General features: G+C 43.7%; 1 protein-coding gene across 1 annotated transcript in view; it reads right to left on the bottom strand.

The window, feature by feature from the left end:
* Positions 1 to 16,680, bottom strand: part of LOC126143752 (Down syndrome cell adhesion molecule-like protein Dscam2) — a 726,918-nt gene that overhangs the window by 142,765 nt on the left and 567,473 nt on the right. Inside the window, exon 24 of the mRNA XM_049915449.1 lies at positions 15,811 to 15,972. Coding sequence (XP_049771406.1) covers positions 15,811 to 15,972 — 162 coding nt within the window. The remainder of the gene's footprint in view (positions 1 to 15,810; positions 15,973 to 16,680) is intronic.

Below are 16,680 nucleotides of genomic sequence, written 5' to 3'. Positions count from 1 at the left end.
AGCATAATGTAGCTGCAGCAATCTGAAATACATGGCACTAAATCTATTGCGCCATGCTACATTGATACTCCTCTAAACTCTGTGAAACTTGGCATCAGGATTGCAAGCACACCTTTGGTTGAGCACGTTTTAAGGAGCTTTTGCGCATCCACAACTGGTGTGACATAATTGTTTTATGGGACAAACACATACAATTTGATAAACAACATGCCTGGTTCACAGCATGCACAGCTAGGCCTTACTGCTCAACTGCTAGTTTACATCAATGTCACCAGGTGATAGCACACTGCAGCAAACTTTTATCTCCATTTGCTGGGCATAATTCCGCTAGATGGTAGCACATGCCTCAGATATGCCAATTCACTCACTATACCATATAGTAAAATTAGATCAGACATCAGTATATGTTATAGTTATACTGACAGAGAAACCTGTTTTGTGGGATTCTGAATGAGATGTAGTATAAGTTCTAGATTTTATCATACAGTAATCCATTCGAGGTGCTGAGAACCACTGAGAACTATATAGCAAATCATTGTAGATTGTGACTCTGTAGCATTTATTCTTGCTTCTGACATCTGTTGATTTTACGCTGGGTCAGGTTTATCTGTGCTGCAGGACCACACTGCGTATATGAGCATGAAAAGCTGTCTCACTGGTTTCTAAGATATTCACTTAAATGTGGGATTGGCGCTGGTATGCTTATGGCCCGTATGGTTCTCAGTGCCTCATTTGTAGTCTAGTCAAGTGACCATGTTCGTAGACAGTGCCACTTGAATTTAATCATTTCCACGAAAGGGAGTTTGCAGTTGGCAGTTGGTTGTTAACTGTGTGGCTTTGTGTGCAGTGTCAACATTATATTGTATTGTATTGTATATTTATTGGTCCTGTGAATCATACACTGTACAGGGGTATGTAATGATATAGGACAAGTCAAATAATTTGCAATAAAGTTTAACAGAAAAACTGTTGTATGGTTTTCCGTATACGTATAGCAATATAACTCTAACATATGGGAATAACATTTCACAAACACACAAATAAATTTTACACACACACATTTCATACTTTTGGCCTTAATTATACAGACACACACATATATGTAATACACGACATATAATACACAGATAAATCTACATGTACACATTTCTTATTTTGGCCTTAATTGTATAAACTATTTAAATTTTTCACATATTTACATTGTAGATAAAAATTCATCAACGCTGTTTAATCTGTTTCAAGCACTAACATGAAAGAAAATTACCAGTAAAAGCTAGCCACAAATGAACTAGGTCCTCCCAGATCAGATCTGTTGACTAAGAAACTGACAAAATCAAACAAGTATGAATACAAGCATACATTTGATAAAGAAGTGCATGATAAGCATAAGTTGTTGCATGAGTGCAACATAAGAATCTCTGATTTTCAGCTCAGAAGTTAATTTGTTAACTAATACATGTGTTATGGATCTTACACATTTTTCTGAAAAAATATAAAAGCATGAAAACTCCTACTTACACAAAAATGTGGAATGGAGAGTAGCAAAACCTTAAACATTATTTCATTATTGTCCTAAACTGTACTTAATTACAGAAAAAAAAATTCTTTTCTTAGACAAGTTATGATTATTATTATTATTATTATTATTATTATTATTATTATGACTGTTCATAACATGTAAGCTCTCACAGCTGGCGTCTTCATTAATTATAGCTTCCGGGCTGAATTGCCATGGTTCATATATAAAACTTCTCCTTCCTGACATTTCGTTGCCTACTGCGGGCAACATGTTCCGAGGTGACTCACCTCGGAAGATGTTGCCCGCAGTAGGCAACGAAACGTCAGGAGGGAGAAGAAGTTTTATATATGGACTACAGCTATTCAGCCTGGAAGTTTTAATTAATGAATTATGACTGTTATTGTTATTAATGGTATTATTGTTACTGAACGTGGCTGTAGTTGTATAAACATGTTGATAAGCATAAGTGTTCTACAGCAGATGCTATTAACTTCATACTCTCATATTTATCTAAAGCTAAAACTTTGTGAACACTCAGAATGTATACTCACAGGCCATCACTGGTTATGTGCATCCAGAGAGCTTCACAGTCACATTCAAATCTGATATGAATATAGACAATATTCTTGTCAGCAGCAATGAATACTCCTCCTCTTATAGTATCTAATCTGTCATTCCGATATGTGTTCCATTACTCATTAAATATTTCAGAGCTTTCTACTTCAGGTTTCTGTCGGCTCTCGGTCTCGAGGATAATTTGAGTGTGACAGATTTCCTGAAGGCTAGTAAATTTGAGAACTTTGTGTTGAATACTTCAAACATTTACTTATAAAATTTTGACAGTTGAAGGATCTTTACACTGAATGTGGTCTAATTTCACTATCTGTGTCTCAACTGGCAAATATTCATCAGAGTACCTCAAACTATTGTGCACTCCATAAGTACTCTGCTGCCCGAGTATCTGCTTCCTTTGTGTAGTGCACCCCTGACCTATCAAGGGGGGTCCTACAACTCTTCACTCAATAACAGTACCAAAAATTTGCAGTCACGATTGTCACAGAAGTGATGAAGCCTTTGCTCGAGACCCACTTCTTAGCTCCAAACCAAAGGACTGCAGTCAGCTCTGGGAGAAATACTGCAAATTGTAATCTCTCCTTGCACCCCAGCATTGCATTGACAACAGAGCCCAGGGGTGAAACAAGTGACTCCTGAGGTGTTCCATGTGATATGCCAGATTCTCTGCAACCGCTACAACCCAAGGCAGTGGCCTGAAGATAGCTGACCATAGCCAGAAGTACACTGAGCTGTTTATGGTTCAAATGGCTCTGAGCACTATGGGACTCAACATCTTAGGTCATAAGTCCCCTAGAACTTAGAAGTACTTAAACCAAACTAACCTAAGGACATCACACACACCCATGCCCGAGGCAGGATTCGAACCTGCGACCGTAGCAGTCCCGCGGTTCCGGACTGCAGTGCCAGAACCGCTAGACCACCGTGGCCGGCAGCTGTTTATGAACTGCAGCCAGCTGCTCCTGTGTCCACACACAGTATGAACAAATCCTGCCCATCCTAGCATAACTGACGTGAGCAGTAAACTACACAAGAACTGTGACAGTCCTAAATATGCAACCTGCCACCCTCCTGTTGTGTCACCAATGGGACTAATTCCTACTGAGCCGTGTAGCTGGCTGGTCAAAAGAAAGGACAACTTTGCTAAGACTGCATGAATCTACATTTTCAGTTACAAAAATATGTGATTATACCACTTAATCCAAAAAAATTAAGAATTAAACTGCAAAGAAAATACAGAAAAAGATAAATATGTAACTTGCTGGTCTACTGGTACATAACAGGTGAGAGGTGAGAGCTGGAGCCTGACTGACTGACTGACTGACTAGGCTTAACACAAATCCTGAGGGTTTCATGAAAGTGCAACAATATTAATTGTGTAGAGTGAAGTATCCAAGGACTAAATAAAGTGTGTAACAGGTTTTAATTTTCATTGGCTACATTTGCACATTTACTTCTAGAATCTGTCACACATATAGCACTGCATGATTAGCTGCCATACACATACAGCACGTGTGATTACTACTTTGATATTTAAAGGAGTACTGATTAAATTGGAGGAGGGATATGGTTAGTGGAAAATAAATATCCTGACCACAATGTGACTATAGTTTACAAAAAATTTTCAAATGTGTGTGAAATCCTATGGGACTTAACTGCTAAGGTCATCAGTTCCTAAGCTTACACACTACTTAACCTAAATTATCCTAAGGACAAACACACACACCCATGCCCGAAGGAGGACTCGCACCTCCGCCGGGATCAGCCGCACAGTCCATGACTGCAGCACCTTAGACCGCTCGGCTAATCCTGCACAGCTATAGTTTACAAAATAAATAATGTATTTCACATGTTAGTATGAACTGGGAGAATGACAACAGACTGATAGTCTTACTTTGTTATCAACAGTTCAGTGCTCGAGCGATAGCTGTGATTCCTCGGAGGGGGGGGGGGGGGGAGTTCTAATCACTCATGCACTCACGGTGTTCCATAAAATAACCACAAGATCTTTAGACACACTGTGGAAAATATTGTGAGCCTGAAACTTGTGGAAGTGTTTACTAAGTGTTGAGAACCACTTTACAATTTAGAGTGAGAGTCTGCAAAATCAACTGCAAATATTTTTTTCTGAAATCCACAAACACACATGGAATTTTGTAAGTCTCTAGACTTATAATACATTTTCAAATCCTTTTAGAAGTGACTGAGATGCTGTACATCCACCACAGGTCCTACCTCGTGTAACATTTACAACTGACTGCAATACCCATTATGTAGCTGTTAACATGTTGTTGGCAAAATTACAGAAATGCATTTTTTGTGTATATATATATATATATATATATATATATATATATATATATATATATATATATATATATATATATATATATATATATATATATATATATATATATATATATAATAGAGGGAAACATTCCACGTGGGAAAAATATATTTAAAAAGAAAGATGATGAGACTTACCCAACAAAAGCGCAGGCAGGTCGATAGACACACAAATAAACACAAACATACACACAAAACTCTAGCTTTCGCAACCAACGGTTGCCTCGTCAGGAAAGAGGGAAGGAGAAGGAAAGACAAAAGGATATGGGTTTTAAGGGAGAGGGTAAGGAGTCATTCCAATCCCGGGAGCGGAAAGACTTACCTTAGGGGGAAAAAAGGACAGGTATACACTCGCACACACACACATATCCATCCATACATACAAGACACAAGCAGACATTTGTAAAGGCAAAGAGTTTGAGCAGAGATGTCAGTTGGGACGGAAGTATAGAGGCAAAGATGATGTTGAAAGACAGGTGAGGTATGAGCGGCGGCAGATTGAAATTAGGAATTAGCGGAGATTGAGGCCTGGCGGATAGCGAGAAGAGAGGATATGCTGAAGGGCAAGTTCCCATCTCCGGAGTTCTGACAGGTTGGTGTTAGTGGGAAGTATCCAGATAACCCGGACGGTGTAACACTGTGCCAAGATGTGCTGGCCGTGCACCAAGGCATGTTTAGCCACAGGGTGATCCTCATTACCAACAAACACTGTCTGCCTGTGTCCATTCATGCGAATGGACAGTTTGTTGCTGGTCATTCCCACATAGAACGCTTCACAGTGTAGGCAGGTCAGTTGGTAAATCACGTGGGTGCTTTCACACGTGGCTCTGCCTTTGATCGTGTACACCTTCCGGGTTACAGGACTGGAATAGGTGGTGGTGGGAGGGTGCATGGGACAGGTTTTACACCGGGGGCGGTTACAGGGGTAGGAGCCAGAGGGTAGGGAAGGTGGTTTGGGGATTTCATAGGGATGAACTAAGAGGTTACGAAGGTTAGGTGGACGGCGGAAAGACACTCTTGGTGGAGTGGGGAGGATTTCATGAAGGATGGATCTCATTTCAGGGCAGGATTTGAGGAAGTCGTATCCCTGCTGGAGAGCCACATTCAGAATCTGATCCAGTCCCGGAAAGTATCCTGTCACAAGTGGGGCTGCGATGGAGCACTTCCTTTCACGCCGATCACCTGCCGCCCTACCTAAAACTTCTTTCCTCATTACCTTAGCCAGCTTCATCCTGACCCACAACTTCTTCACTTTTGAAGGCCAGACATACCAACAATTAAAGGGAACAGCCATGGGTACCAGGATGGCCCCCTCGTACGCCAACCTATTCATGGGTCGCTTAGAGGAAGACTTCTTGGTTACCCAGGCCTGCCAACCCAAAGTTTGGTACAGATTTATTGATGACATTTTCATGATCTGGACTCACAGTGAAGAAGAACTCCAGAATTTCCTCTCCAACCTCAACTCCTTTGGTTCCATCAGATTCACCTGGTCCTACTCTAAATCCCATGCCACTTTCCTTGACGTTGACCTCCACCTGTCCAATGGCCAGCTTCACACGTCCGTCCACATCAAACCCACCAACAAGCAACAGTACCTCCATTATGACAGCTGCCACCCATTCCACATCAAACGGTCCCTTCCCTACAGCCTAGGTCTTCGTGGCAAACGAATCTACTCCAGTCCGGAATCCTTGAACCATTACACCAACAACCTGAAAACAGCTTTTGCATCCCGTAACTACCCTCCCGACCTGGTACAGAAGCAAATAACCAGAGCCACTTCCTCATCTCCTCAAACCCGGAACCTTCCACAGAAGAACCCCAAAAGTGCCCCACTTGTGACAGGATACTTTCCGGGACTGGATCAGATTCTGAATGTGGCTCTCCAGCAGGGATACGACTTCCTCAAATCCTGCCCTGAAATGAGATCCATCCTTCATGAAATCCTCCCCACTCCACCAAGAGTGTCTTTCCGCCGTCCACCTAACCTTCGTAACCTCTTAGTTCATCCCTATGAAATCCCCAAACCACCTTCCCTACCCTCTGGCTCCTATCCCTGTAACCGCCCCCGGTGTAAAACCGGTCCCATGCACCCTCCCACCACCACCTATTCCAGTCCTGTAACCCGGAAGGTGTACACGATCAAAGGCAGAGCCACGTGTGAAAGCACCCACGTGATTTACCAACTGACCTGCCTACACTGTGAAGCGTTCTATGTGGGAATGACCAGCAACAAACTGTCCATTCGCATGAATGGACACAGGCAGACAGTGTTTGTTGGTAATGAGGATCACCCTGTGGCTAAACATGCCTTGGTGCACGGCCAGCACATCTTGGCACAGTGTTACACCGTCCGGGTTATCTGGATACTTCCCACTAACACCAACCTGTCAGAACTCCGGAGATGGGAACTTGCCCTTCAGCATATCCTCTCTTCTCGCTATCCGCCAGGCCTCAATCTCCGCTAATTCCTAATTTCAATCTGCCGCCGCTCATACCTCACCTGTCTTTCAACATCATCTTTGCCTCTATACTTCCGTCCCGACTGACATCTCTGCTCAAACTCTTTGCCTTTACAAATGTCTGCTTGTGTCTTGTATGTATGGATGGATATGTTTGTGTGTGCGAGTGTATACCTGTCCTTTTTTCCCCCTAAGGTAAGTCTTTCCGCTCCCGGGATTGGAATGACTCCTTACCCTCTCCCTTAAAACCCATATCCTTTTGTCTTTCCTTCTCCTTCCCTCTTTCCTGACGAGGCAACCGTTGGTTGCGAAAGCTAGAGTTTTGTGTGTATGTTTGTGTTTATTTGTGTGTCTATCGACCTGCCTGCGCTTTTGTTGGGTAAGTCTCATCATCTTTCTTTTTAAATATATATATATATATATATATATATATATATATATATATATATATATATATATATATATATATATATATATATAGAGACTTACCAAACAAAAGCGCTGGCAGGTCGATAGACACACAAACAAACACAAACATACACACAAAATCTAGCTTTCGCAACCAATGGTTGCCTCGTCAGGAAAGAGGGAAGGAGAGGGAAAGACAAAAGGATTTGGGTTTTAAGGGAGAGGGTAAGGAGTCATTCCAATCCCGGGAGCGGAAAGACTTACCTTAGGGGGAAAAAAGGACTGGTATACACTCGCACACACACACATATCCATCCTCATATACACAGACACAAGCAGACATTTGTAAAGGCCTTTTTTCCCCCTAAGGTAAGTCTTTCCGCTCCCGGGATTGGAATGACTCCTTACCCTCTCCCTTAAAACCCAAATCCTTTTGTCTTTCCCTCTCCTTCCCTCTTTCCTGACGAGGCAACCATTGGTTGCGAAAGCTAGATTTTGTGTGTATGTTTGTGTTTGTTTGTGTGTCTATCGACCTGCCAGCGCTTTTGTTTGGTAAGTCTCATCATCTTTCTTTTTAAATATATTTTTCCCACGTGGAATGTTTCCCTCTATTATATATATATATATATATATATATATATATATATATATATATATATATATATATATATATATATAAACAAAGATGATGTGACTTACCAAATGAAAGTGCTGACAGGTCGACAGACACACAAACGAACACAAACATACACACAAAATTCAAGCTTTCGCAACAAACTGTTGCCTCATCAGGAAAGAGGGAAGGAGAGGGAAAGATGAAAGGATATATATATATATATATATATATATATATATATATATATATATATAATAGAGGGAAACATTCCACATGGGAAAAATATATTTAAAAAGAAAGATGATGAGACGTAACAAACAAAAGCGCTGGCAGGTCGATAGACACACAAACAAACACAAACATACACACAAAATTCTAGCTTTTGCAACCAACGGTTGCCTCATCAGGAAAGAGGGAAGGAGAAGGAAAGACAAAAGGATATGGGTTTTAAGGGAGAGGGTAAGGAGTCATTCCAATCCCGGGAGCGGAAAGACTTACCTTAGGGGGAAAAAAGGACAGGTATACACTCGCACACACACACATATCCATCCGCATATACACAGACACAAGCAGACATTTGTAAAGGCAAAGAGTTTGGGCAAGATGAGCTGGCGGTTACAGGGGTAGGAGCCAGAGGGTAGGGAAGGTGGTTTGGGGATTTCATAGGGATGAACTAAGAGGTTACGAAGGTTAGGTGGACGGCGGAAAGACACTCTTGGTGGAGTGGGGAGGATTTCATGAAGGATGGATCTCATTTCAGGGCAGGATTTGAGGAAGTCGTATCCCTGCTGGAGAGCCACATTCAGAATCTGATCCAGTCCCGGAAAGTATCCTGTCACAAGTGGGGCACTTTTGGGGTTCTTCTGTGGAAGGTTCCGGGTTTGAGGAGATGAGGAAGTGGCTCTGGTTATTTGCTTCTGTACCAGGTCGGGAGGGTAGTTACGGGATGCAAAAGCTGTTTTCAGGTTGTTGGTGTAATGGTTCAAGGATTCCGGACTGGAGCAGATTCGTTTGCCACGAAGACCTAGGCTGTAGGGAAGGGACCGTTTGATGTGGAATGGGTGGCAGCTGTCATAATGGAGGTACTGTTGCTTGTTGGTGGGTTTGATGTGGACGGACATGTGAAGCTGGCCATTGGACAGTTGGAGGTCAACGTCAAGGAAAGTGGCATGGGATTTAGAGTAGGACCAGGTTCACCAGATCTCCATTTGCTTTCTAGTTTTACCTTTATCTCTCCCCATATATTTTTATATTTATTTTCATTTTCATTTCAGCCTCATGTTCCACTTTCCACCTTCTAGTACCATGTCACCCTCACAACACCTCCACAACGACCCCATTAAGTTTTATTTACATTCCCTCCGCAAACATGCCTTCGCCCTAGCCAGATTACACTCCCATATTGTATTTTCTCAGGCTTGTCTGACATTTGACATCGCCCCCAAAGGCCTCACACTTAAAGTTCCCATCTCTGGCTGCAAACCTTCTTTCCATCAGTCCCTATACCAGTTCCAAACCGAACAATCCATTGCCCTCACCCACCTAATCCTTCACCTACACATCGACTTAGCCAATCAACACACCCATCAACTCCTGTCCCTAATAAAAGTCCTCAATCTTTCCTCTCCCACATCCACACCGGTTGTTCAGAGCATCCTCCTACAGGCCAACCGCAAATTAGAACAGCATGCCACACTCCACCTTAAAAAACTATCCAATCTCCTGGTTTCCCACCTCCGGAAAGGCAACTCACTCACCCTTCACAACCTTTCCAGCAAACCTCAACCTCCTCTCATTGCACACAAACCCAGTCTCTCCCATCTACTCAATCTCCCACTTCCAGCTCCACTCCCTCCAAAACCTCAAAATTCCAATCAACACAATCTGGAACCACAACACCCCAATTCAGTAGTTAACCTCTCCTCCAAACCTCTCTCCCAATCCGAAACCTCTGTCCTATCCAAAGGCCTCACCTTCAGCCCCACTCCCAGATTTAACCAAACAGCCCTCATCAAAGATTTACTGTCCTACACCCATACTCTCTGCTGGAAATATCACTTTGCCATGAAGAAAAATGATCCTAATCCTACTCCTAATGATCCAACTCCCCAAGATACTATCCAAATTGAACCATGCCTGGAACAGTTCCGTCCTCCGTCACAGCGGGACCCATCTCCTCTTCCTCAAAATCACCCTCTCCTAACCTTCCAGGAATTTCTGACTTCCAGCCTTGCCTCTCAATCCTTCTTAAAAAACCTTAATCCTACTCCCAACATCACCACTGCTGAAGCCCAGGCTATCCGTGATCTGAAGGCTGACCAATCCATCGTCATTCTTCCGGCGGACAAAGGTTCCACGACTGTGGTACTTGATCGTCGGGAGTATGTGGCTGAGGGACTACGTCAGCTTTCAGACAACACTACTTACAAAGTCTGCCATGGTAATCCCATTCCTGATGTCCAGGCAGAGCTTCAAGGAATCCTCAGAACCTTAGGCCCCCTACAAAACCTTTCACCTGACTCCATCAACCTCCTGACCCCACCAACACCCCGCACCCCTACCTTCTACATTCTTCCCAAAATTCACAAACCCAATCATCCCGGCCGTCCCATTGTAGCTGGTTACCAAGCCCCCACAGAATGCATCTCTGCCTACGTAGATCAACACCTTCAACCCATTACATGCAGTCTCCCATCCTTCATCAAAGACACCAACCACTTTCTCGAACGCCTGGAATCCCTACCCAGTCTGTTACCCCCGGAAACCATCCTTGTAACCATTGATGACACTTCCTTATACACAAATATTCCTCATGTCCAGGGCCTCGCTGCGATGGAGCTCTTCCTTTCACGCCGATCACCTGCCGCCCTACCTAAAACCTCTTTCCTCATTACCTTAGCCAGCTTCATCCTGACCCACAACTTCTTCACTTTTGAAGGCCAGACATACCATCAATTAAAGGGAACACCCATGGGTACCAGGATGGCCCCCTCGTACGCCAACCTATTCATGGGTCGCTTAGAGAAAGCCTTCTTGGTTACCCAGGCCTGCCAACCCAAAGTTTGGTACAGATTTATTGATGACATTTTCATGATCTGGACTCACAGTGAAGAATAACTCCAGAATTTCCTCTCCAACCTCAACTCCTTTGGTTCCATCAGATTCACCTGGTCCTACTCTAAATCCCATGCCACTTTCCTTGATGTTGACCTCCACCTGTCCAATGGCCAGCTTCACACGTCCGTCCACATCAAACCCACCAACAAGCAACAGTACCTCCATTATGACAGCTGCCACCCATTCCACATCAAACGGTCCCTTCCCTACAGCCTAGGTCTTCGTGGCAAACGAATCTGCTCCAGTCCGGAATCCTTGAACCATTACACCAACAACCTGAAAACAGCTTTTGCATCCCGTAACTACCCTCCCGACCTGGTACAGAAGCAAATAACCAGAGCCACTTCCTCATCTCCTCAAACCCGGAACCTTCCACAGAAGAACCCCAAAAGTGCCCCACTTGTGACAGGATACTTTCCGGGACCGGATCAGATTCTGAATGTGGCTCTCCAGCAGGGATACGTCTTCCTCAAATCCTGCCCTGAAATGAGATCCATCCGTCATGAAATCCTCCCCACTCCACCAAGAGTGTCTTTCCGCCATCCACCTAACCTTCGTAACCTCTTAGTTCATCCCTATGAAATCCCCAAACCACCTTCCCTACCCTCTGGCTCCTACCCCTGTAACCGCCCCCGGTGTAAAACCTATCCCATGCACCCTCCCACCACCACCTATCCCAGTCCTGTAACCCGGAAGGTGTACACGATCAAAGGCAGAGCCATGTGTGAAAGCACCCACGTGATTTACCAACTGACCTGCCTACACTGTGAAGCGTTCTATGTGGGAATGACCAGCAACAAACTGTCCATTCGCATGAATGGACACAGGCAGACAGTGTTTGTTGGTAATGAGGATCACCCTGTGGCTAAACATGCCTTGGTGCACGGCCAGCACATCTTGGCACAGTGTTACACCGTCCGGGTTATCTGGGTACTTCCCACTAACACCAACCTGTCAGAACTCCGGAGATGGGAACTTGCCCTTCAGCATATCCTCTCTTCTCGCTATCCACCAGGCCTCAATCTCCGCTAATTTCTAATTTCAATTTGCCGCCGCTCATACCTCACCTGTCTTTCAACATCATCTTTGCCTCTGTACTTCCGCCCCGACTGACATCTCTGCCCAAACTCTTTACCTTTACAAATGTCTGCTTGTGTCTGTGTATATGCAAATGGATATGTGTGTGTGTGCGAGTGTATACCTGTCCTTTTTTCCCCCTAAGGTAAGTCTTTCCGCTCCCGGGATTGGAATGACTCCTTACCCTCTCCCTTAAAACCCAAACCCTTTTGTCTTTCCCTCTCCTTCCCTCTTTCCTGACGAGGCAACCGTTGGTTGCGAAAGCTAGAATTTTGTGTGTATGTTTGTGTGTCTATCGACCTGCCAGCGCTTTTGTTTGGTAAGTCCCATCATCTTTCTTTTTATATATATATATATATATATATATATATATATACCTAAAAACAAAGATGATGTGACTTACCAAATGAAAGTGCTGGCAGGTCGACAGACACACAAACGAACACAAACATACACACAAAATTCAAGCTTTCGCAACAAACTGTTGCCTCATCAGGAAAGAGGGAAGGAGAGGGAAAGACGAAAGGATGTGGGTTTTAAGGGAGAGGGTAAGGAGGCATTCCAGTCCCGGGAGCGGAAAGACTTACCTTATGGGGAAAAAAGGACGGGTATACACTCGCACACACACACACATATCCATCCACACATATACAGACACAAGCAGACATATTTAAAGACAAAACTCTTTGTCTTTAAATATGTCTGCTTGTGTCTGTATATGTGTGGATGGATATGTGTGTGTGTGTGCGAGTGTATACCCGTCCTTTTTTCCCCATAAGGTAAGTCTTTCCGCTCCCGGGACTGGAATGACTCCTTACCCTCTCCCTTAAAACCCACATCCTTTCGTCTTTCCCTCTCCTTCCCTCTTTCCTGATGAGGCAACAGTTTGTTGCGAAAGCTTGAATTTTGTGTGTATGTTTGTGTTCGTTTGTGTGTCTGTCGACCTGCCAGCACTTTCATTTGGTAAGTCACATCATCTTTGTTTTTAGGTATATTTTTCCTTCATGGAATGTTTCCTTCTATTATAACCATATATATATATATATATATATATATATATATATATATATATATATATATATATATATATATATATATATATATATACACACTCCTGGAAATTGAAATAAGAACACTGTGAATTCATTGTCCCAGGAAGGGGAAACTTTATTGACACATTCCTGGGGTCAGATACATCACATGATCACACTGACAGAACCACAGGCACATAGACACAGGCAACAGAGCATGCACAATGTCGGCACTAGTACAGTGTATATCCACCTTTCGCAGCAATGCAGGCTGCTATTCTCCCATGGAGACGATCGTAGAGGTGCTGGATGTAGTCCTGTGGAACGGCTTGCCATGCCATTTCCACCTGGCGCCTCAGTTGGACCAGCGTTCGTGCTGGATGTGCAGACCGTGTGAGACGACGCTTCATCCAGTCCCAAACATGCTCAATGGGGGACAGATCCGGAGATGTTGCTGGCCAGGGTAGTTGACTTACACCTTCTAGAGCACGTTGGGTGGCACGGGATACATGCGGACATGCATTGTCCTGTTGGAACAGCAAGTTCCCTTGCCGGTCTAGGAATGGTAGAACGATGGGTTCGATGACGGTTTGGATGTACCGTGCACTATTCTGTGTCCCCTCGACGATCACCAGTGGTGTACGGCCAGTGTAGGAGATCGCTCCCCACACCATGATGCTGGGTGTTGGCCCTGTGTGCCTCGGTCGTATGCAGTACTGATTGTGGCGCTCACCTGCACAGCGCCAAACACACATAGGACCATCATTGGCACCAAGGCAGAAGCGACTCTCATCGCTGAAGACGACACGTCTCCATTCGTCCCTGCATTCACGCCTGTCGCGACACCACTGGAGGCGGGCTGCACGATGTTGGGGCGTGAGCGGAAGACTGCCTAACGGTGTGCGGGACCGTAGCCCAGCTTCATGGAGACGGTTGCGAATGGTCCCCGACAATACCCCAGGAGCAACAGTGTCCCCAATTTGCTGGGAAGTGGCGGTGCGGTCCCCTACGGCACTGCGTAGGATCCTACGGTGTTGGCGTGCATCCGTGTGTTGCTGCGGTCCAGTCCCAGGTCGACGGGCACGTGCACCATCCGCCGACCACTGGTGACAACATCGATGTACTGTGGAGACCTCACGCCCCACGTGTTGAGCAATTCCGCAGTACGTCCACCCGGCCACCCGCATGCCCACTATATGCCCTCGCTCAAAGTCCGTCAACTGCACATACGGTTCACATTCACGCTGTCGCGGCATGCTACCAGTGTTAAAGACTGCGATGGAGCTCCATATGCCACGGCAAACTGGCTGACACTGACGGCGGCGGTGCACAAATGCTGCGCAGCTAGCGCCATTCGACGGCCAACAGCGCGGTTCGTGGTGTGTCCGCTGTGCCGTGCGTGTGATCATTGCTTGTACAGCCCTCTCGCAGTGTCCGGAGCAAGTATGGTGGGTCTGACACACCGGTGTCAATGTGTTCTTTTTTCCATTTCCAGGAGTGTGTGGAAAAAATATATCTAAAAAGAAAGATGATGAGACTTACCAAACAAAAGCGCTGGCAGGTCGAAAGACACACAAACAAACACAAACATACACACAAAATTCAAGCTTTTGCAACAAATGGTTGCTTCGTCAGGAAAGAGGGAAGGAGAGGGAAAGACGAAAGGATGTGGGTTTTAAGGGAGAGGGTAAGGAGCCATTCCAATCCCGGGAGCGGAAAGACTTACCTTAGGGGGAAAAAAGGACAGGTATACACTCGCACACACACACATATCCATCCGCATATTCACAGACACAAGCAGAAAAGGCATTTGTGGTATATTAAAGGAATGGCTAACTGAGCTGCAAATTATGTATAGAATGTAACAGGAATTCTGTACCTGGGATCTTGACCAGTTTCGGTGATTTCAGTTGTTTCTCACAATCACTGACATTAATATCTGCATCACTTATTTTTGTAAGGGATGAGAATGAAACTGGGGCAGTGTCGTGGATGTTCCTTTATAAAGAAGCAATTGAAAACAGAGCTCAGTGTTTACGTTTTTGCTTTGCTACCATCAATTTTGGTTCCTATTCCTTTAATATTCTGCAGAATGCAGCCCATACACTGCCAGTACAGTGGAAGTATATGATTTTGGTTTCTCTTCTCTCTCACCGACCCTTACCATTCTTAATCATTTTTCTGCTAATTGGACTCATGGTTCACCATATAATAATTCATATAGATGACATAATTTGTTGCCTAAGCTTTTCCTGTTGTAATGAGAATGAACCGTAGGCATTCTAAGCAGTTCATTACATTGTTACAAATGGTGGTAACTAGACACATGCCACTACTGATTGCTGTCACTTTATGCTAGACAATACATCTTTGAAACCTGTCTGCTCTTCTCTGGATGAGTTCTTCCATGACCATCTTGTTGAGGAATGGGTGGTGGGGTTGGTGTAAAACTATTAAGGCCTGACCCTTTGTCTGCAACCTGATGAGAGCAGCATCATACACTGTAAAAACTTATCTCTACTTGCTCCTCTTCCAGGAAATTGGTGTAGAATTTCCTGATTGTCAAGAGCGTTACTGACTTTGACATGAATCAAGTGGTTAATGTGGACGCAGAGGTGTAATAAAATAACTTAAAATTGTGCTATAACTTTGTCTTACCATCTTGTTCAGTTGTACAAAAGATTGGGCTGCTCAGTACCCCATCTCCTGCATTTGTGTAAGCCAGTAATCGCACTGAGTAATTTGTGAATTTTTGAAGTCCATGTAAATATGTTTCAAATCCAGTTGTTCTCTTTACTTCATTTCCAGTAGTTCGAGGTCCTGTAATTCATAAAATGTAAATGATTGTTTGAAATTACTATTGAAAAGGAATGAAATATAAAAAAAATTGTTTTAAGTGTTTCTATGCTATTAATAGCACAACATAAATACAAATGTACATTTCAGAGTGTAATGTTTTAGTCAGATATAATATCACAAATAAATTGACTAAGGAAATAAAGTGTAAATCTACTGAACCACCAGTTTATTAGCAAAAGAACATTAGAACTGATACTCTTCAGTTAACAAGACTACTGATTGCAAATTTTGCTTTAAAGATCCAGCCTGACAAAATTCTCATGTTCAGTTCATATGCACCACAACATTTTTTCTTCTATTTCAGTGGACTAGCTAATTTTTGACAGAAAGTATAATTAATTATATTATTGAGGGTCATCATGGTGTTTTAATTATCACCCTGAAAATATCAAGTTGGACCATGAAAGTTGGCGATGCTGTTAGTCCTTTTTACACATTTACTCAATGTGACCTTTTTTCCCAGCGATGGATGGCAGAGATCTTGGTCATAAAAACCTGCATTTTTGCTGTTCAGGAAGTATTAATCACTTTGTCATCATTCTGAAAATACCTGCCATGCAATGGATTTTTCATTTGAGGAAAGAGGAATAGTCACTGGGTCCTGCGTCCGGAGAAAAAGTATGGAGGATGAGGCAAAATTTAACTGTACAAAGAAGCTGCACATGTGTC

Source organism: Schistocerca cancellata, chromosome 1 (genome assembly GCF_023864275.1).
Source record: "Schistocerca cancellata isolate TAMUIC-IGC-003103 chromosome 1, iqSchCanc2.1, whole genome shotgun sequence".
NCBI lineage: Eukaryota > Metazoa > Arthropoda > Insecta > Orthoptera > Acrididae > Schistocerca > Schistocerca cancellata.
The sequence above is the reverse complement of the archived record's forward strand: the minus strand, read 5'-3'. Positions and strand labels throughout refer to the sequence as shown.